Genomic DNA, 22,605 nt, shown 5'->3' on the forward strand with positions numbered 1-22,605 from the left:
TCTAAAGATGTAGATTTTCTCCAATTTCTAACAAATATTTTTAATCATAAGGGTAAAATAATGTTCCTTAGAGCTGTGCTGTCTGTCCCCATGCCCCAACCTCATCCCATTCCTTTAGTGGACTAACTTTATGTTAAAAGGTCTTTACTAAATCCTAGAATTGTCTTTTCTTTGGAGGATTAAGTGGTCATGGCATGAAATGCAGATAATATCTCATCACTGCCATTTGCAAAATAGGAGTCTGGAAACATATTCCTGTTTAATATTTTTCACAGTTTTGTTTATCATGATTTCACAGGATGTTCATGCATCTATTACTACAACATAGTCTAAGTTTTATGTGTTGACTATTGTGGGGGAGCCTAAAAGGTAACAGGTGAATGCTGAACTGTGGAGCAGAATTTATTTTGATGGGCTTTTGCACATTTGCAATATAAGAACATCTACTGGGATGATTATCTAGGCTTCCCTGAAGATCACTGGGGGAAAATTGGATAGACAATTAGCCAAAGAAGAAATCTGAATAGCTCTATGCCTGTGTTGTAAGCATCTAAAGATAAGTGAAAATTGTTTCCACCCCATATGGAATTCTTAAAAGCCGAAGGATGATGTATCTCTGCCTCCAAACATATCTTCTCTCTTTCATTCCCAGCCCTATCACTTTGTTTTTTCTGCAGATAATCTGGTTGCAAATTAGGCAGATGAAAATTGCAGTGCATTTTGTAAAATCCATCAGAAGGAAAGTTTTCTTTAGAGAAACTGCAGGTGAGCTTGTTTCATAGTTTAACTTTTCTAGATTGACATTGATTCCACTTACATGATGCTGTGCTTAATGAATATATTGCTTGCAGGTTTCCATAGACTGTTTTTGTGTTTTTATTTGCTTGTTATGGTGTTAGCTAAATCCCTCCATGCTATCAGAATGTCTGGATCAAAGAAATTTCATAAACTGTCTAAATAGTGACCATCATTCCTGAAATGCCATGATGGAAAAGGGGCAGGCAAATGTATGCAATCTGGTGTAGCCAGCCTTGGGGAACCTGTGAATTACTAAAAGAGTGTAATCAACAACAGCAAGATGTATGTTTTGACACTGTGGTGGTATAGCCAGACACAATGAATGAGCATCTTGCAATGTATGTTAGCAATTTAACTTCCTTTACTGTGGTTTATGAAACTGAAATTGCATCTGGTGTCAGTGTGTGAACTGCAATATGGAGCATAGAAGATTTTAATGTAATTAATACCCAACTGTCCCATCTGGTGGCAGGATACAGAGTGACTGCTCATTCAGATCTGAAGCCACAGAGGGTAGAACTGATTGTCAAAGCAGGTCCTGAAAGATGCCACCATAGCCCAAACTGTAGAATAGAGGACATATACATGGAGGATATATTTATAAAAACTTTATCTTACCAAGAATGTTTGGTAGAGCTCGTCAAATTGTTTGTAACAAACTCACTATGTAGCAGACTGAGTTGTCATACATTTTCTGTATCAGTCCTGTTTTCTTTCTCAAGATATGTGTATACTTGTGTTTTATGTATGTAAATTATGATATGTATTATAGATTATATCTTGCACTTTAGCTCATAGAATTCAATGCTTAATGTATATAAACAACTTCATCCCAGAAATCTGTCTATGTGTTTTCCTAAAGTTATAATAAGCAAATAATTATCCCCATTTTACTGTATTATTTCCTCTTAATGAATGCATGGTGGATATAAAAAAAAAAAAAAAGGGAAAATAGTGAATAAGTAAAAGATAGTGACATAGTGACTATCTTTTCTTGAACAATCTTGGTCACATACAGCTGTTGATGTGTGATTAGAGACAGGACTTTTCTCTTAAAACAATTATTCAAACAAATCCTTACTAATCTAAAAATATATGAAAGAATACCTATATAATATCATATGAATATTGGTGGTGAATAATCATGCCTACCACCACTGGTTAAATGACAAATGGTGGTAGGCATGAATGTAGAGAAGCTAGATAATCACTCAGAGGGGAAGGCTGTCATGCACCACGTAATGGAGCTGGTTGAGAGGTCGCTTGCAACCCTTCATGCAACAACATGTTCCCAACTTACTTCTTCCCACTTTCCAAACAAAACAACTCAAGCCATCATCAAGGACACAGAGAAGTCAGGGTGGCATAACTACAGAGTTTACCACAGGTCTGCCTGCAGGAGCCAGTAGGGAAAGCTCTGTGATAGCTGTCAGAGGTATAGCAGCAACAAACAAAAAAAAGGGCATGTCTGAATTCAAAGATCAGTATTGATGCCAATAAATACCACATCATGTTTTCTCTGTAAGACTGATGCTCTCAGACCTTAGAATTACAAGGGGAAAAAAATCAGTGTCTTATGCTTTAAAATGTGGGAACCCTTCAAGAGATTAATGCTGAGAAGCATTAAAGCTCTCTCTACTACTGAAGTCACTGAATAAGATGGTGTAGCACATACATGTAGCAAAATAAATAAAAACAGAATATAAATCCAGACAGGATTATTTTATTACTTAGAGCTTTGTTAAAAAGACACTTAGGGTAGAAACTGATTTACTGTAAAGGAATAGGATGCACATATGTAATTCAGAGAAAACATAAATAAGACATCATTTGTGCATAACTTAGAAAATATATTTTTGACAGACAAACTGTTGTCAGAATATTTATTTTAAATTCAGAAGAATGAAATCAGTGGCATATCAATAATTATAAATTTCACCTTGAGGTGAGAATGGTGGCACTAATATCCAACATGTCAGGATCTCTAAATGACGAAGCTGGCATAGCAGCAAGATGTTCAGGATGTATTCACTGCAGTTGCCCTGATTTTAACTTAACAAATCTCTTCTGTTGGTCTCCTTTCAACATATTTTTCATACTTGTTGTGTTTTTTTATGTTTCTCAAAGGAGGTAGAAAATTCCTAGTGTTATGCTGGGCAGATAACTATAAATGTATACAAGTATCATCAATAAGCATAACTGATTTGAGAACTAAAGTAACCACTGATGTAATCTCTTAATCTGACACAGTAACAAACTTTAATGTTGACAATACTAACCTGAGATTTTCAATATTCATCAGAAAAAAAAGAAACAAGCAAACAAAAAAATTATCTTTTCATTCGTAAAAGCTTCACACCTTCAACTTGTAAAAAACTTAAAAAAAAAGCAAATAGAATTTTTTTTCAAATTATTAACCACACCACTGCTGTGGCTGTATATGATCATGTCAAGCTAAACAACTTCTTATTCAAACACACTTTGCAGGCAAAACTTAAATACCAAGAATAGCTGTTTGAATGTTTAAGAACCTATTTTTCTTTGAGCTGTGATATATTTGTCACTTTTTATGATACTTGTTTATTATTTACACATTTGCAGGTCTAAATATCAAATCTCCAATATAAGAACCACGTGATTCTGCAAAGTATGCACACAGAATGTTTCAGTGTATCACATTCCTTGCTGTTGTGACAAATTTAGGTGACAAGTGGAGATGCTTTGAACCACTCAGGCAGCACACAGAAGATAATATAGTGCCTTGCATGAACATGGAATAGATGTTGAAAAGCTCTTAGGTTAGTCATTAAAATGACAAATTGAAAATATTTTCTTTCTTTCTGTAATGAAAGAAGGTAGAAAAGGGAAAAAATGTACTCTTGATCTCACTTATGTAAGTCTATTGATTTCTGTCAAATTAGTCTTGCATTTCATGACATATGTGATCTCTGGTCCAACATCTCTTTCCATATACACTTTGATTAGAAGGTTAAAAACCTTTCCACTTCCTTGGAAAATAAAAATATATTTTCTAGTTAATTCTATCTGGTTTTGACTTCAAATATCCTCCTACTCACTTAAAATAGAGAAGGAGTATCTTATTATCTGTAATGGGAATAGGGGCTTGATGACTAGTAGAGTTCTTTATCTTGGAGCAATATGCCTCAGACTACTGGGTTGGAAACACAGTATTCAAAACCCACAAAATTATATGCAATGAAACTGCAATGGGTTTAGTGACAGTATTTCAGTTGGACTGATTTTCACAGTGTAGATATAGCACAAGTAGGCGTTAGTACATTTCAAAATTTTAAAATTATTTGACAATAATTAATTACACTGTGTAAACCAAGGCAAAGGTAGACTGACAGATGTTGTGTGAAGGCACATAGAGAAGAACTGTATGTTTCTGAAAAAGATAAAGGCTAAGTGGAATCTTATAAGGGAGGGGGCAGTGTGTGTGTACACATGTTTAAGTGATGGGAGTAGGATCATCCCTAGCAGCCCAGCAATAATGATGCTCCCAGAAATCTGTGTCCCCACAAACTCAAATCCTGGGTATAAATCTCCCAGTAGGAATACATCCTTAAATTAGTTCCTTCTCATTGCAGACACTACTTCTCTCCCCAGTCTCTTGCAGTTTAGAAATCCTTCAGTATCTCTGGCCCATGAACATCCAAGAGTGCTCTTAGCCAAGAAATTTTGAACAGGTTTTGAATGTGTTTCTGTGATCCAGTCCTACTGCTCTCATCCAGCTCACCAGCCATCTAAGCCTAACTCCTCATCAAGCTCTTCTTTGAAGAAAAAAGGTTCATCTGTAATTTCTGACTGCGTGACTAAAATGTGCACTTCAGCTCCATACATTTATCCAGGCAGCATTCTGTGTGAACAAAAGGGGTGCAGCTATGACAGCCAAGTCACAGAATCACAGAACAGTTTGGAAGGGACCTTAAAGATCATGTCATTCCAACCCCCTGCATAGGCACGGACACCTCGCACTAGACCAGGTTGCTCAAGGTCAGATCCTATATGGCCTTGAACACTTCCAGGTATAGGGCACCCACAGCTTCTCTGGACAACCTATTCCAGGGCCTCACCATCCTCGTAGTGAAGAATTTCTTTCCAATGTCTAATCTGAATGTGAAACAGCAGGTTGAAAGGGGCCGGAAGAGATTATACAAAAGAAGAATTTTAGAAATGGGAAGGGTTTCTGGTTGGCACAACATGATTCTGCCCTCATTCACATTTAAAGAGAGGCAGAAGGCAGCTGGGATTAGAATCAGTAGTTGACAATGGTTATTCCATTTATCTTATGCAGAGAATGAACAAAATTACTAAGTAGTAATGGTTCCATTTTCAAGCTTTCTAAAAGCAAGTCGTGAGTTCTGCACTACAGAGTAGAAAAGAAGTACATCAGGCAGGTTACACATCCTTCACACCTCCAGGCTGTGTAGCATTCTTCTGTTCTTTCCAAATGAAACTCACACCCACAGCAGTGACACTGCTTAGCCTTTGCACTGCTGAATTGACTTGCACCTTTCCTGGTTTATTCAGCTGTGGTTCTGATAGTATTCCCATGGCAGAACAGAAAGCCAGGAAACAAACTGTGGTATGTGCTGGAGTACCCTTGCTAGTGCATTCCAACCAGCTTTCACAACAAGACTTTGGTTAAATGTGAGCAATTAAACATCACTGTACGAATCCTTGAAAATGTTCTTGGAAGTACTGGTTGATGTTGACACTTTCTCTTGTTCCTGAAGAAGTTTAGATTAGTCTACAAGTTAGCAATACAATTGCACCTATATATATTCCACAAGATAACCATTTTGTAAGTTATGCAGTGAGGCTGAATCATGGCACTGTGCTGTTCTGCGTGGCATCTTTTGCAGCTTTCATTGCCATGGCACCCAAGTGGCTTCTAGTAGTGCATTAAGCAATGTGCCTGTCACTCTAGGCAAGTTCACTCCATCTCTCATCCTTTCCCTTGTACAGGGAACAGGAGCTTTCAGCTTTTGTTTTTGATCTTTGTGAGTGAAATATCTCAGTCACTAGACTTGATTCAGTGAATGATGATGGAATAGTTTGTAACTTGCTGTCTGTAATAAAACCAATTAAACCAACTCTAAACTACACTTACGCTTCACATTAATGCATCAGTTCTTTTCATCTGAGAAGACAGATGTATTTTCTGATTATATACTAAAAAAGGTGCACAAGGGAGATATTAAGCATGTAAATGCTGCAAATTTTTTTGTTCACGGTTAGGTATTTTTTACTTCTAAAGATGAAAGGTTAATATGTGTACAAGTTAGATAAAAATCTCAATGGTGGTTTAACCCTGACTGGATGCCAAATGCCCACCAAAGTTGTTCTATCACTCCCTTCCTCAACTGGACACAGAAGGAACAATATAAGCAACGGCTCGTGGGTCATGTCAAGAACAGGGAAAGATCACTCACCAACTACCATCATGGACAAAACAATCTCAACTTGGGCAAAATCAATTAATTTTTTTTTTACCAATCAAATCAAAGTAGGATAATGAGAAATAAAATCTGAATCCTAAAACATCTTTCCCCCAGTTGCACAGGGGGACAGATAATGGAAGTAGCAGTCATGTCGTGTTGCTCCTTTGGCCTCAAGAGGAGGACTCCTTACAGTCCCTTGCTGCAATGTGGGTCACTTCCAGAGAGTGCAGTCCTTCAGGAACAGGCTGCTCCAGCATAAATCTCCAGATGCTCATAAGTCCTGCCAGCAAAGCTGCTCCAGGATGGGCTCTTCTCTCCAGGGGCCCACATGTCCTGTCAACCTGCTCCAGCGCTGGCTTCCCATGGGGTCACACCCTCCTCTGGCTCCAGCATGGGCGCCTCCCGTACTCCAGCACGGGCTCCTCCATGGGCTGCAGGTGGATCTCTGCTCCACCATGAACCTCCACGGGCTGCAGGGGCACAGCTGCCTCACCGTGGTCTGTGCACCATGGGCTGCAGGGGAAATTCTGCTCTGGCACCTGGAGCACCTCCTGCCCCTCCTTCTGCACTGACCCTGGGCTCTGCAGGGCTGTTTCTCTCACATACTCTCACTTTTTCCTCTGGCTGCAAATGTTGTTTTGCAGAAATTTCCCCCCATTCTTAAACCTGTTGTCACAGAGGTGCTCTGACCATTGCTGATGGCTCAGCCTTGGCCAGCAGTGGGTCTGTCTTGGAGCTGGTTGGCACTGACATCATCTGACACTGGGAGAAGCTTCTGGCAGCTTCTCACAGAACTCACCCCTGTAGGCCCCCCACTACCAAAACCATGCCACACAAACCCTATAAAGACTCAAGAAAAACAGCTTGCTTTTCTAGTTCAGTATTCACTCTGATTTTACCTACAGATATACACACATATTTACGGGAAATACTAGAGTGAAGATCTGATAACTTTCTCCAGAACAGCAATTTCATTGTAATTCAATTTGCAATTTAAATGTCTAATAGATGACAGCATAAATATCAATAATGGCTAAGTCATTAAAAATAGCATATGTTCATCTTTGCAACAGAAATATCAAGTCATTAGGAAAGGCAGAATAATATATAAATTTCATTTGGTGTTGGAAAGATTTGCACAAAGTGTAATGAATAAAGTTATACTCTCTGCTAAGAATCTCTTTTCTTCTCTCTCACAGAAGGAAAGGACCACACCTTGCTTCTTCATTCCAGCATTTTGGCATCCAAAAGAATTCTTTTTAACCTCACTAGCTTTCAGATAGTTACAGAATGGATTATCATCCCTAGCCTAAAAAAAGAAAAAAATGCAAGTCCACTCCCATATCCCGAACCATTCCAACATTAATGCATCAAAAGGACATACCACCTTTAGCCAGCATTCCCATCATATTGTGACTCTTGGAATACCCACAGATTTCAGAACATCTGTGTTTATTTGACCTCTAGCAGAAGAATGGCCCACTCCCATAGTGCTGTGTGTCTTCACCCTGTAACCAGGCAATGGAGTCAAGGCAGTTGCTACAGTATGTTGAAAGATGTCTTTTTAAAATATGAATCAGGTTGAAAAGATTCAGAATTTAAGCTCAGCATATTTTTTTTTTTTCCTTTCAAGAGCAATGAACATTTTTTGTTCCTACAATTTATCTGCCCAATGTTTCTGGAAAATCACACAGCTCTGTCATCACTGTATCATCAATAACACCTATTGAGTGTGGCTTCAGGATTTGTGAAAGGTTTGGGATTGGTGAGAAAGTAAGAGTGCCTTGGGAAATACCAGAACTTATGAGGCTGAAATAAGAATGAAGACCAAGGAAAGTCTGGCATGTAGGAAGGGCAGCAACTGAGAAAATGAGAAATGTCACCTGGCAGCTGAGAGAGATGCACAGGTATCATGTGGAAGATGGGAAATAGTCTAGGGGCATCCAATCATTAAGCACAAGACTGAAGGAAGCAGCAGAATGAAACAGAGAAAGTGGTTGTGCAGGCTCTGAAACCAAAGGATCTGATAGCCTATCAACAAAGTAGGGTGGCATTCACTTTTAAGAAAGAAGAAAATATACCAGAGGGGAAGAAAAGAAAAAAAGAACAGAGAGAGGGAAAGGGAAGAAAAAGGTACCTGGAAGAAAACATTTGAAACAACAGCCTAATATCAAATAGACTACTTGAAATAAAAAGCAGCTGCAAACATTTGGGGAATAAACAAAAAGACTAAGTGGAGAAGTACTGTCTCTTCACAACAGAGTAGAACAAATGAAATTAAATGGTAACGCACAAGAACAGTGGAACACATCAAAATTCCATCACAACGTATTCTAGAAAGCAATTTTGTTTCAATATGTGAGATATTATCAACAACATATTTCTCAAATGCAAAGCCTGCACATAATTTTGTATTGTCTGTTTTTATGGTAATATCAAAGAAGAAGCAACATAAGAACTATAAAATACACATGGTTTCAATGGTACTAAACTTCCTATTTAAAATAAAATATCCTTTAACAGAAAAAAAATGTTTACAAAGAAGGGAAGATTCCTAAAACTCATTAGAGTGTAATTTTGAGCCATAGCTTGGAGGACAAAAGAAATTTCAGAAACTTGACTGCAGGTATTTCTGCACCTCCTCTAAAGACCACGTAAATGAGCTGCAGGTCTCTTTGCACAGCTCTTGCTCTGGTAGTTTCAGTAGGTGAGACGAGTCCCAGTGGGCCAGGCAGCCACTGAAACCATGGGCTGGCTGGGGCTGCTGGAGAGCAGGGGCAGGGTCTGCTTTGCAAACGACCGTCCTGGGGCTTGCCTAGTTATTTTCTCAGCACATCACTAAATCAGGGGAAGGTGTGCATGCCTAGAGAGTGCAGGGCTGTGTGCTATTCCAACACAAACACAATTCAACATGTGAACATGGCCAGGAATGAGGGAGTGATTTTATTTGGATGCACTAATGTTTTAACTATTTACAACATTTAATTCTAAATATCCCCTTATGAAATAGTAAGTATATTTAACGTGGAAGATACCTAAAGGTAAGATGTTAATTCTTCAGTGCCATACATTTTTTTCTTAGAAAAGTTTGTAATTACTTATTTGCAAACTATCATCAAACAAAGTGCTACTAGTGATGCAGAACTGAGAAATACAAGTGGACTGAGTTTTGCTTAAGTGCTATTACTGCAAAATATTGTGTTGTTTTGTTTTGGAGTTTTTTTTACCATGATGTTTGATATTTTGCCTCTGCTCTTAACTGAAGTTATTAGAGGTGATCAGGCTCTTCTCTGAAACAGGTGAACCCTGTTTGTAAGAGGGTTTTCTTCAGAAATGAAAGAAAGAGGTGAAGAGCCTGAAAAGGAAGTAGAATTTCCAGTGAAATTTTCCAGTTTATGGGGAAGACTTAAAGCTGCAGATTTTCTGGGTGTACTTGATTAGCATTCATTTTCACTGATGCTCTTCCTCGGCCACTTACACGAGGACACAAGTGCAGCGCAGGCTGTCCTACCAAGCCACTGTAAATCCAAGCGAGAGTTCTGCTCCCCAGCCGCGGGGAGCCACCGCCAGCCGCGCCGCCGGTCCCGCCGAATTCCCACGGGATCGTTCGGCGGCACTCATCCCAGACCACCGCGGGCCGTGCCCCGGGAGAAGCGGCGGGAGGCGGGCTCGGTCCCGGCGGGGCGGTCAGCGGGGCCAGCGGGCCATGGCCCCCGCCCGGGCCAGCGCAGCGGGGCCCCCCAGCGCGGCCGGGCCGCTGCCGCGGGCCGCAGCTCCGCGGGGCCGGGGCGCTGCGAGCGGCGGCGCCGGCGGGGGAGGCGCGCAGGGGGCACCGAAGCCCCAGGGGAGGCGAGCGGAGCCCGCCGCCCTCCCACCTCCCGCCCCTTCCCTCCGGCCGGGGACAGCCGCGCCGGCTGACGCGCCGCAAACTTTGCTGCCCCCGCTCCGAGCTGCGCCTCGCCCGCGGCGCGGCGGGCGGCGGCCGGGAGCCCCTCGCTGCCGGGGCGCGGAGCGAGCGGGGCCGCGGCGCTGCCGGGGAGAGCCCGGCGCGGTCCCGAGCGCCGGCGCCTCCGCGCCGCTGCCGGCGCGCCCCGAGGGAGCCGCTGCGCCGCCCCGCACCTCGGCCGCGGGACAGCATGAGCCAGGCGCAGCCCTACGCCCCGCGGAAGGGCAGCTCCCCGGCGCCCGGGGCCCGGCGGAACGACAGCCAGGACTACCTGCTGCTGGACGCGGAGCTGTGCGAGGAGAGCGCCCTGCCGCCCTACGCCTTCTACCCCGTGTGAGTGCCGCCGGCCGCGCCGGGGTCGCTCCGTGCCTGAGGTGGCGGGACAGGGGCAGCGGGGCCGGGAGCGCTCGGGGGCAGCCGCGTGGGGATTGCCAGCTTCCCTCGCCCTCCCCGGGCAGGAGCGGGGTAGCTGTGCTTGGAAAGGTGGAGGAGCAGCCTTGGCACCGCCGTGCCCGGACTGGCTGGTGTCCTCTGAGCACACCGTGGTGCCGTCCCGCTGGCAGGGAGGCGAAGGGTGGCTTGGGTTCAGCTGTGCAGAGCAGGGCAAGAGACGTCGGGTGTACATAGAACTGGTGGTGTCTAATGGGTTCAATATAATCACGGAAATTTTAACTTCTGTGATCGGTTGCTCCCACCGAGAGAGTGCACATTGCAGGTGTGTGCATAAAGCCACCCTCCTTTCATTATTTCAAAATAATTGCAAAAAGCCCCATCCTCCTATCATTATTTTTGTCAAGGCCACGTAGCCTTGTGTAATTTCATTATGTGCGTTTTGGCAGGTAGTTATCATTTAAAGCAGAGTGTAAGAACATATGCAATAAAAGCTGAATTATGTAAACATAAATTACAAAGGTTCCAGGAACTACGACTTAACATCCACGTCGATTGGTGTTCAGTGTTGGCAGTGTCCCTTTGGTTATGTGCTGTCAGCATGACTACTGTAATTACCACTTGTTAATGCTTCTGAGGAGAAGCTACCCAACAGAGGAAGAAAATGGGTATTAAGCAATGCAAGATGAGTCCTAAAATCTCAGATGATTGCCAGAAGATGTGTGCTTTCTTTTTTACAAATTATATTTTATTGCTTAAATGGTAAATTACAGTTATCAGGCTCTCTCCCCTAATATTTGCTGTTTTATCTGTGAGCCACCTACCAGCCACTTGACAGCTACCTGGATATAGGAAAGGAATAACAACAGTGAAACTGGGAACACTTACAGTGTTTGAATATTTATCAACTCAGCTAAGAACAACCAGAGTTTTCAAAATTTACTGCTGTATTGCTATTCTTGAGTGTCTTTGTGGATCACTAATTCAGTATGCTCATGAAGCTGTAACAGCATATATTACTGCACACTGGACTTAAGCCCTCTCTCAAGATATATGAATGCATCTGTCTAATGAATCCTTTCAGAAAAAAAAAAGCCTTGTGATGTTTAGTTCAGATTGGTTCTCACTGGTGGACTAAAGCTTTGAACTAATATAGCAGTTCTGAAATTCTTTTGCCATCTACTCACTCAGAGTGGTTGTGCAGATGTGAGAGGATAGAGCTTGCGTTAAGTGTTTCAAATCATCTCTTCAAACAAAGTCTGCAAGTCTGTGGGGTGCTGATAATTTCCCTTCAAGAATGAAGTGAAAAAAGTGCCTGTGCTGGCAGCTCTTGGTCCAGCACCACAGTCCATGTGGAGACTGCCTCTCATCACCTCACGGTGGCCATTGGGAAAGCCTGCATCCTAATCTAGTTGCCTTGTTAAACAAGGGTACCTCTAACCACAGGAAGTTATCAAGGGCTTGTTTTTGACGTGCACATTAGGCATGGAGAAGTTGTTCTTTTTGGAGTCTCTCTGGATGTGGAAAAGAATCACTTCACAGAGATCCACAGGCAATGCCTACATGTGGCCACTGCCAGGACTTCCTTGGCTAGCAGGAATAAATGCAGTGAGCGAATAGGCTCCTCCAGGGTACAGTGATTACCAAGCAGTTTTTGAATTTTTCTGCCTAACTTCCAGTTACATCACATTTCTGGTACGTTTTGTAGATATGCCTTTTCAGCCAAAAGTCGTTGGTTTTGCTAGAGGCCTTCATATGGCCAAGAATTTAATAAATAATAAGCTGGGCCATGTGTAGCATATGATCTTTATACTCTTTATCATCTACATGAAGTAGGAATACTTTTCTGTATTTTTGGTTTTTTTTTAATCTTTAAATTACTGGTATTTCCTGATGTTATTATGGTAATTAATAGAGAACAGTAATGCAGAGTACAGTTGATGTCCAAAAAAAGCTAAATTTTACCTCCTCTTAAACATTACTGAGAGAGTAACACACTTACTGGTATAATATGACATGTGATTATTGCTTGAAAAGTAGTTTGGTACTAAGGAATAGTTTTTCTCAAGTGGTGATTTAGTGCTAATGCTGATGTTACTGCAGACATTGTTTGTAGAATGTGCTTTTCATGTGTTGTTTTGTGGCTGCCGTTAAGTGCTGTAGTTTCTGGATGATAATAAAAACCCAAACCATTTACAGAGATCTATTTCCTGTATTTTAGCTCCTCTTTCTGGAGAACAGCTTTACTATATCCAAGGTATCTTTATTGCAAAAAAGATTTCAAGAAGGTACCTTGAGCTCATCAGCTGTGCCAAGTAGGGTCACATAGTCTTTTGGCTGTGGATGGAAGGCTTTTACCTTTATATGTGGTATGATGAAAAAGAAAAATTGAATGGAATTTTGTGCTGGAAAATCCTGCTTTTCTTTTGAATTCAGAACCTTAAGCAGAAAATCCAAAAGTTGGGCAATCTGTAGAATTTGTAAATAAATTATTTCCAAAAATTTACTTACTTACTTACTCCAAAGTCTTACTTTTTGAGACTTAAGACTTCTAAGATGTATTAGAAATTATATGCAAGTAAACATTTTCTTTCTAGTAGTGCTCTTCCATCTAGTCATTGAGTCCTGCCCCTTATGTATCAAGAAATATACTGCAATATACATGTCAGAAGATTGACTCCTGGAATGCAAAAATGTGTGTATGTTGGGATTTGTCCCTCCTGTGCAAGTATTTCATTGGCAAATAGCCCAGTTTTGAGGTTTAAACAGGATGGAAAGTGCATTTTAGTATCTAACCCCAAGTCTGAGTGCTGATATGTAGTAGGATTTGGAAGTGATATCACTTGTATGTAAACTTCCCTGCTGAAAAAAATGTTAGTGAAGGACAGATTGTCAGTGCATTAAGCTAGTGAGAGGACACTAATTCAGTCAGACATCTGGTCATACTGCTTATTCATACTTTGGAATATTTTGCATTGTGAAAAATAGATGTTTTCTTATAGATGTGAGGAGGGATAATTGTGTTTTAAAATGTCAGTTGTAAAGTAAATGAGGCACACAGATTATCAGATGAAAACAGGGGAAAAAGGGTTCTGATGTGCATAACTGTCTTGAGACATAGACTGGTCCTCAACTTTTGTGGTTTTCCAGCTAGTGTTTTCCAGTGTTTCTTGAAATTACCAAACCTAGTACATACTTAAAAACCTGTTCTTTGTTAAATAACGTTGTTTGATGATTTCTTTCCTGCCTGCAATATATGGTTTCTGCCATTGACATAATGTAATTTTTATCTCTAGTCTCAACTGTCTTGCTTGAAATGACCTGTAAAATTGTTTTCCAGACTCTTCATTAGACATAATCTCTTCAGGGAGTACTGTACAATGTGGCAGCTGTGTTTCAGATTGTCAACCTCTTTGATGAGATGCTTTGTCTTCTGAAAATATGTTGCAATAGTCTCGTTGAGATCAAAAAGGTAGAAGAGTTGGTATGGAGGGGGGTTCATTTCCTTTTATAGCCTAGTGTAATGAACAAATGCGCAAATCATCAACTGATTTAGGTTTGGTGGATCTACTTCATACTAGACACTGGAAAAAAAAATAATTTCTGAATCTTTCATATTCTGGGTGACTAAATGTAGTCCCTAAGGTCTTGAGTAAAAGCACACCAACACTGTTATCAAAGCCCCCAGCTTTTAGTTCACTCTGTGAACCTGTAAGTAGGTAGAAGAGAATGCTTCACTTTCAACATCACACATATCCATATTTATTCCATATTAGGTAGGCTTTTTCCTCCACATGTGTTTATTTTTTGGTGAAGGCTTGTGGGATTTTTTGGGTTTAGTTATTAGGCACTTTTGTGTTCTCTGTACACACAATAATATAACTGTCAGCTTCTTTGGTCAGTTACAATACCCGGTTTCCTATGCTAATACTTCACAATCATTTTGCTTGAGCCATTGTGGTATATCTGCAAGTTTATTTATACCCTAACTCTTGTTTAGTCACTAAATAAATGAAAGTTGCCTCCCTGGGGGACATAATTTTATAAAACTGTAAGATTTCCATGAAAATATAAGTAATTTGTTAAATTTGCATGAGGAAGGTGGAGTAGTGATTCAGAAATGTGTGGGATGTGTATGGCATACTTTTCAATGTAAATGTTAATAACCAGCATGCTGTTTGTCAAACATTGTCCCAGCAGCATTTCCACCACAGAAGCTGAAGGTTATAATAACTGGCTGCTTGAAGAATTCCTGCCAATATTGGTATCCCCAAATAAAGGTGGTTTGGCATGGTGGGTCTGCATCATCAGGCTGTGTTAGACTTTCCAGCTCTGCAAACATGAGCAAAGAAAAGTTTGGCAGTTAAACTGTGTTCATAAAATTCTTTCGGTTTCATACTTCAGGCTGTTATGCAGTGCAAGGCAATGCCTTAGCAGAAGGCCTTAAACTTGAAATGTGTACAGTGAGCCCTTACTTGTGTGCACTTACTTGTGGCCGCAGCCACTTGCACACAGAGTCCACTCAACAGGAGGTTTAAGGATTTGTGTTGATAAGCAGTATTTAAATATAATTTTATATGGACAAAAAGCTTAATGGTAATTAAATGACAGGCAGTATTCTCTGGAATGGATTAACATTTTTGTCATGAAGTAGCCAAGGTTATTATTTGTTTGACAAATAAATAATAACTGACATACACAATCAGGTATACTATTTTTAGTGAAATAAAGTGTGTGGAATATAATGAGAAGATGACTGACTAAGGTCTGGGCTTATTTTCCGTATCCATTTCTGTCCAACTACACTTTTTCCTACCAACTGTGCATTTGTCAGCACAGCTCTATTGTAACCCCTTAGTCTGATAAATTTGTCAATATTGAAAAAAAACCCCAAAAGGCAAGCTTTGACATTAAGAATAAAATGTGAGGTTTACTACAAGAACCCCAAGTGAGTGAAATAATGGCATATCAAGTACTGTCATTTTTAGGTACTTTCTCAAAGCTGTATGGGAAGTGGATAACTAGTTTTCTGAAGAGTTGGATGTAGTTCCCTTTTGTTAAAAAAATTACTCATATGAAAAAAATATCAATATTGTGGTTGTGAGCTCAGATGAGGCAGCTCAGAAGAGCTTGACTAGTGTTCAATTTGGTCTTAGAACTTCATTAAACACTGGGTTTGATGTCAGTATTTACCTTAGTGAAGAGAATAAAGAAATGAGAATATTTTAAAAATATTTAGCATTTATGAGGCCTTTCAAGCATGTGGAAAGAAGGATCATAAACCAAAGGATCATGGTTGATCTGTAGAAAATGGAATACAGACCACAGGGCCTGGTGCTGCTGTAGCACTAGCAATTTTGCAGAGTATTCAGTCTGGAGAATTTTCATAAAGCTTTGTGCTGTGTTAAAAAATCTTAGAAGGGTTTCGTATGGGAGAGACCTTAAAGATTGTCTAATCCCAGCACCCCTGGTGAGCAGGGATGCCACCCATTAGATCAGCTTGCTCAGAGTTCCATCCAACCTGGCCTTGGACACTTCCAGGCATGGAACATCCACAACTTCTCTGGGCAACCTGTTCCAGTTGTCTCAGTATGCTACGAGTAAAGAATTTCTTCCTAACCTCTAATAAAATCTCTCCTGTTTCACTTTAAAGCCATTGCCTCTTGTCCTATCCCTGTCTGCAAGTGTCACATCAGCTTAAGTAGCAGCTAGGTGAGTGCCCAGCAGATTGGAGGGGTGGACTCAGAGCTGGTCTGTTGCCTCCTGCCATCTTCTGTCAGCACTGGGATAGGTTCAGAGGAACCCTTGGTTGTGCTGGTTTTCCTCCTGGCCCAGCCTGGGTTTCTCATATTGTGCACATTGACTGACTTTAGGACTGATGACTGACTGCTTAGCAGCTTTTCAGAGGGGAAGATTCCCTTCTCTTTGAGAGGTGATTTGTGTTTTATTTTCCTTCTGTAAGATATTTGCTTGCCATCAACATGTTTCAGCTTTTCTAGTCATGATTTCCCCCCTTATTTGGAACAGCTAGCCAGGCCTGACTGGTAAACTTTGTTAGTCCTACTCTGTGCACATGTCCAAGTAGTAATAGCCCACAGTAAACTTCTATGAGAATTGTTCCTAAGCAACTGTTTTTCATGATAGAAAATTAGCACCCAGTTTTCCTTTCTGCTTTTCAATGTAGTAATTGATTTTCCATACTAGTTTTAATTCCACTTTGTTAATCTTGAGTTATATGCTTTTCTTCCCTAAGATAACTTAAAATTACTTTCAATTTTCAAGTCTTACAAAAAATTTCTTAATGAAAGAAATATGTACGAGGAATTTCTAGTTCATTATCTTCATTTGCTAAGGTTGTTGTGTTGCATATGAGTTGGAGTTATGCTTCTTTGGGTTTTTTTCCTCCATCTGGATTTATTAATTTACAGTTAATACCAGTGAAATGACAACAATCCAAGTATATTACCTACAAAGAGCTTTTGAAATAGCAATTGAAGGGTTATAGAGCTTTATTTGGGGATATGTGGGAGAGGAGTTTTTGAAAGTTACATGTGTGCTATACTAGTGGTGCTTATTCAAAGAGATGTCCTGTGCTCTGAGAACAAGCTTCTCTTAGCCCTGAAGGATAATTCTGAATGCTGGAGGATCTGCCTGTGCCATGTCCACTGCTTCTCTTTTGTTTTCCTGTGTCCTGAAGGAGCACAAATTGTAGGATGGTTGCTCACAGGGTCCATTCAGGCTCTGCAAAGGATCATCCTGGTCCTGATGAGTGGAGCAAGTGGATGACTGGATGAGTGGATTACCTAGTGAGTGGATTACCTAGTTATTCTGACAAATCAGATGAAGAAGGCAGGCTGTGGGAAGGTAGCAGGGACTCTTTCTCTCTATAGATCTTATATTCCTCTCCCTTTAAGAACAAGTTTCCTATTAATTACTCAGGACAGTTTTTGAAGACTGCTGCTCTTGTGAGTCTTAGAGTGAATCTTGTGCATCTCAAGTGAGTTTTAGAATAGTACTTCTCCCCATACCAGACAAAAATTTGTTTTCTCTCTTCTAAGTGTGGAAATCTGAGCTAAAAACTGCAACAACCCTTGATAAAAATACAATTGAAGTGCATGAACACTTAAAAAACTTAGCTGATATGACTGCATTTTCAAGTAGTAAGCATGGGATGAAGCTTTTCAAGGATACTGGGTATTTTGTATGGTCTCTCATTGTGAGATGTTCTCACTTCAGGATCTTAAAAACTCAACCACACAATATCAAAAGCTCTGGAAAGCTTGGTCTGTAATCTATATTACTGTTCAAGTTCCTTGGATGTCAGTGAAGCTGGGAGTCTGTAACAACCTCTTCCTGCCCAGGGAAGACTAAGGAGTTGCAACAACATGACAGATATGTTGGAGCAAAAGTAGCAATATCTAGAATTGATGTCTAAGCAACAAATAAAACCAACAAAAATTAGGAGGGGAGAGGGAGTCTAAGTTTCTGAAGATACAGTTTAGATTATTTGACACATTTTGTAAAGCACTTCTTAACAAAAAAGTCAACAATAACAGTATCTCCAGGTCTGCAGAATGAATGCTGAATATGGTATAGAGCTGAAGAGGTTAATGTTCCCTACTTTTCTTCAGAAAGGAATTTTAGAGGTTTAAGCCAGAAAGCTATTTAATCATTTAGCATCATCTGATGTGACCACATTTGTAGGTAAACAGAAAATGATGTGACAGTGAAATTTCAGAACTTCTTTGTATCATAAAATAATAATGATCTTACCTAACAAGTTGATATATAAAATATACACTGGGATTTCTTACCCCACAGCCACTTCCATCCTAGAATCAGCAACAGCACTTAATGCATAACAGGAAGAGAAACTATAAAAAATAATCTAGGCAGGGATTTACAGAGACAGCAAGGCTAATGCCTCTCATTTTACAAAGCTGTCTGAGGGTCTTTCATGACCTGCGGTTTCTATTTTGCTGATTTTACATCAAATCTAAAAACCAGCAGAAATTTCCCTAGTTATCAGTGATAATGCCTTAGAGGGAAAGAAAATCCTTTGTGGTTTAACTAGCTTTGTGGAGGACCTGGCTCAGTGAGGAAGATGCTGGTAGCAGCACTGCTGGGTGTCTGTGTGCCTTTTTCAAACTCTGTCTATGACAAGACTTCTGACTGCACACAGGTCTTGAGAGCTCCAGAGGGCCAGAAAAGGCATGGAAGTATACACAGAGGAGGAGGGGAAACACGATCACTGCAGGGGTATGTGGTCCAGTTCCTGTACGTATTTAAAGACCTGAGGACAGTTTTGGGGAATCAGAATTATGTGACAGATTCAACTGCAAAAGTGTCTTTTGTTGAGTGAGATGTAATTTCTGAATAATTTCTATGTCTGGAATAATTCTTCTGAATCTGTCAATATTATATTGGCAGAGAGGGAATGTTGCCCCAAATACGAATTTCCAACCAGACAGCCCCTTGGCAGTGGCACGGTACAGCTGAGTGCTCTTTATTGTAAGAAATATGGAACAAGATATGTAGCACTGCATGCCATCTGAAAATGGAAGCGTGCCCATCTGTGCAAGCTCTCATCTCAGGCTGCTGCTGGTGAGGGGCACGAGGGCTCTTTTTGTGTGTGATGCAGGGTTGGGATCCTGCCTCTGTGCCTGCTGGGGTTGTACTGCTCTGCTATGTCGTGATAGCAAGCAGTCAAGTTCAATGCAGCTGTGTGATCATGTTGTACTGTGCCTGTTTGTTCAGGTAAGCACAGCTTGCTGTTATGCTCCTTGGGCTGGTTCTCATGTTGCTGTAATCATAACATTTGTCCTGGGTATAGGCAATGGGTCATTAGTGGAACATGCTCAGATATACTGACAGGTGTCACTGTCTTGGCTGAAGAGTCAGTGATTGATAGGATCACCTTGCCTCTCGCTCTGCTTGGTAACCCCTGTCTCAAGACTGAGACAAAAGGTAGAAGAAAACAAGAAAACATCCAGCATTCTTCTATATTCTTGAAAGTACTAGTTCTGAGAATATAAGAGGCAGTAAATATGAAATTTTGACTGCTAAATACCTTACCAAAAAAAAAAAGGCAATGTGCTAAAAACTATGTACTGGAGGAGATGTTTAAAAGGAATTGAAAAAGTTATGGATGTACAAAATTTAAGACTGCTTTTTTTTCCACCTGTCTCCAGTCATCAATTAGCATCTTCCTAAAAATTCAAGGTAATTTCCAGAAAGCAGCAAAGACAGATGAAGCTGCTGTATATTCTCGTGTACAGAAATGAGGCATTGCAGAGCGCGGGAGAAGGATGGTAAAGCTATTTTCATGACATTTTTCATGTGCAGTATCTAGAGAAATGATACCTTGACTAGACTAACTTTATATCCCAGACATTATTGCTGCATGAGAGCATGACTCTCTGTTCCTCACACTTTTGCAGTTATTGCTGCTGCACTTACTGGTGCTCTAGAGAGTACATAGCATGACCCTTACAGGAGGATCATGAGGAAAAAAATCCAATTTATAAGTAAATAAAAATTGTAAGTAAAACTCTGAAAGTGCGTGTTTTGTCTTTTGGGTTTATTTCCTTCCCCTTCCATTCTTCAGGGATGTCACCTTTTATGCCTGGCAAAAAAAGAACAATTTCATTTTTCCAATAGGGAATATAGATGAAGGCTGTGTTCCCATTTCCCCAAGTCCTGTGTAAAAATGAAAGCTGCGTAAATCTGAAACTTCTGTTCATGTGGAATGTTATTGGTTTTGTATCTGTTTTCATGGTTTAAAAAATCACTTCCATTCTTTTTTTTCCAAATAAGTCTTGACAGCACTGTTCTCAGAAGTATTCTCCATTGGCTTTTTGATCGAAAGTGTTTCAATATGGCTGAAATAAGAATGTTTGCATTTGGTTTGTGGAAGCCACCATAAATCATACATGGGTTGATCCAATATTAACTACTTTTGGATCTCCCCCCTGGGATGGCTGTGGAGGGGACAGTTCCAGCTCTGCTAAACTCTTTCCCACTCTGCAGACATGACTTGACTCCCTGGGCAGTACTCAGGGTGAATCTGCTTGTCGGTGTTCAGCTCATGGTGTTCTCTCAAGAGACCAGCCTAGGCGAAGGGGGTCTGCAATTCTGTCTTCCTTCTCTAAGAAGGAAGCTAATTGTGCTGTGGAACTGATGCAAAGCTGTACATTCCAGATCATTTACAAAGCAGCAATACAAATGCTTTCTTCTCCTCTAAGATATGAAAGTTTGGATTCAGGTAACAGAGCCTCCCCGTCTCCCCTTAATTTTAAGGTTTTTGGTTAAAATCTGGTAAGTAAAGTTAGGCAGTTAGACAAGAAAGAAGAATTCCTGATGATTTTTTTTTCAGAACCTGTATACAGCACCAAATAAATGAAAAGGCCACTTTGATTCTTATTTCTCCTGATGTACTTTATTTCTCCAGCAGGAGGATTTCCTTCCATCCCAACAAGCTGCTATTGTATGGGTCTTAACTCTGGTAGTGCCCATGCAATTTCATGCTAAAAAGTGCTGTAAGTTGTTATTCTGCTTTGATTCTCTGGATGTTAGAATCATCATTCTTTATCACTTAACACTATTTAACTAAGGAAAGTTTTAATACTCTTACAGTTCTTCTCTGGAGCATGTTACAAATCCAGTATAATTTGATAATAAGTAGGACCATGTGAGAACTGGTTTTGATTGATATTTACTATTGTACCCGAAGGTCAGTGCTCCAAATTCTTGCACAATCAATCTGTCAGTTTGAATAAGTACCCCTTAGGAAAATTTCTTATCTCTATATTTCACTGTAGTGAATGATTTAGCAGTAAGGTGGGTTTGTGGGGTGTCAAAGATCAAGTTGCAAGACCAGTTTCAACTCAGAAAAACCAGAAATCTCAATCCACAGCAGCTACCTGCCAGAAAAATATTAGCAAGGCAGAACTGTGCTTGTGTCTCTTCCTTATGTTTTGTTTTTTTATTGAAGGTAAAGGTCTCAAGGTTTTCTCTGTATATTTTGAAACTTTAATTTCCCCCTGTGAAAGCAAACCTCTTGATTTTAGCTTTAATAACAGACTTTTTCAAGTGATTGTAAAATCCTCCCTGTGCTGTTCTATTATTTCCTAACTGGAGAGCAACAACAGCTAATGACATTGTCACGTGACTAGCTATTTCATGGATTTCTTCTGTTTTGTGGGATCAAAGGCAACATGGTGTTCAGTGAAGGCCAGGGCCTTTTAATCTCTTCTGAATGACAATTTCTGCAAATGTCACATATTCTGCAAAATATTCCACAATTATGAAGTCACGGTAGCTGTTAAAGGTCTCATTCTGTGCCTTTGATCTGTCAAATCTGATCACAGCTCTTTTGTAACTTGTGCTCTGTGCTGCAATCACCATTACATCTCAGATCTGAGAAAGACAAATGATCTTTTCCTGCTGGAATTGTGTGTGTGACTTGTCACCAATTCTGTTTTCTCTAAAAGTGTCACTGAGGTCATGATACCAAGTACTTCTGCATAGCAGGGAACAATAAACATCATCATTGTTTCTTTATTCTTATAAGGTAATTAATTTGCATAACAGTAATTACAAAAATTAGAAGCAAACCAAAGTAATTCCCTTTTCTGATACTGCTTTCCCTTTTATGTAACCACACATTGAAATGCTAAGATCTTCTGCAGGAAATCTTCGTCCTGAAGTTAGTTACACTGCTGCAATTTTTATTGTGTGTGTGTGTTAAGGTACATTTAATGATACTGCATGGATTCTTTGATTAGAAGTACATCACATTTACATGATGAAAATGGCTTATTCCTGACATAGGTGCAGGAAGAGCATCAATAGGCACACTTCATTATTTCCTACAAATGCAGCTGTTTAAAAAATGGTCTGGACACGAGCATTATATATTTTGCAAATCTTTTTTTTTTTCTAGGTAGGAAAAGTTTGCTTAGATCTAGTGCTCTTTCTGAAGCTGTTGAAGTTAGTGTCAGC

General features: G+C 40.3%; 1 protein-coding gene and 1 long non-coding RNA gene across 2 annotated transcripts in view; both read left to right on the forward strand.

Moving 5' to 3' along the window:
• The window catches only part of LOC135294326 (uncharacterized), a 47,733-nt gene extending 38,614 nt beyond the window's left edge, over positions 1 to 9,119 (forward strand). The window contains exon 3 of the long non-coding RNA XR_010356445.1: positions 7,466 to 9,119. This is a non-coding gene — a long non-coding RNA (uncharacterized LOC135294326). The remainder of the gene's footprint in view (positions 1 to 7,465) is intronic.
• A 1,145-nt stretch (positions 9,120 to 10,264) lies between these two features.
• The window catches only part of TRPC6 (transient receptor potential cation channel subfamily C member 6), a 78,497-nt gene continuing 66,156 nt past the window's right edge, over positions 10,265 to 22,605 (forward strand). Inside the window, exon 1 of the mRNA XM_064409448.1 lies at positions 10,265 to 10,545. Coding sequence (XP_064265518.1) covers positions 10,403 to 10,545 — 143 coding nt within the window. The 5' untranslated portion in view covers positions 10,265 to 10,402. The remainder of the gene's footprint in view (positions 10,546 to 22,605) is intronic.

Source organism: Passer domesticus, chromosome 2 (genome assembly GCF_036417665.1).
Source record: "Passer domesticus isolate bPasDom1 chromosome 2, bPasDom1.hap1, whole genome shotgun sequence".
NCBI classification, from domain to species: domain Eukaryota; kingdom Metazoa; phylum Chordata; class Aves; order Passeriformes; family Passeridae; genus Passer; species Passer domesticus.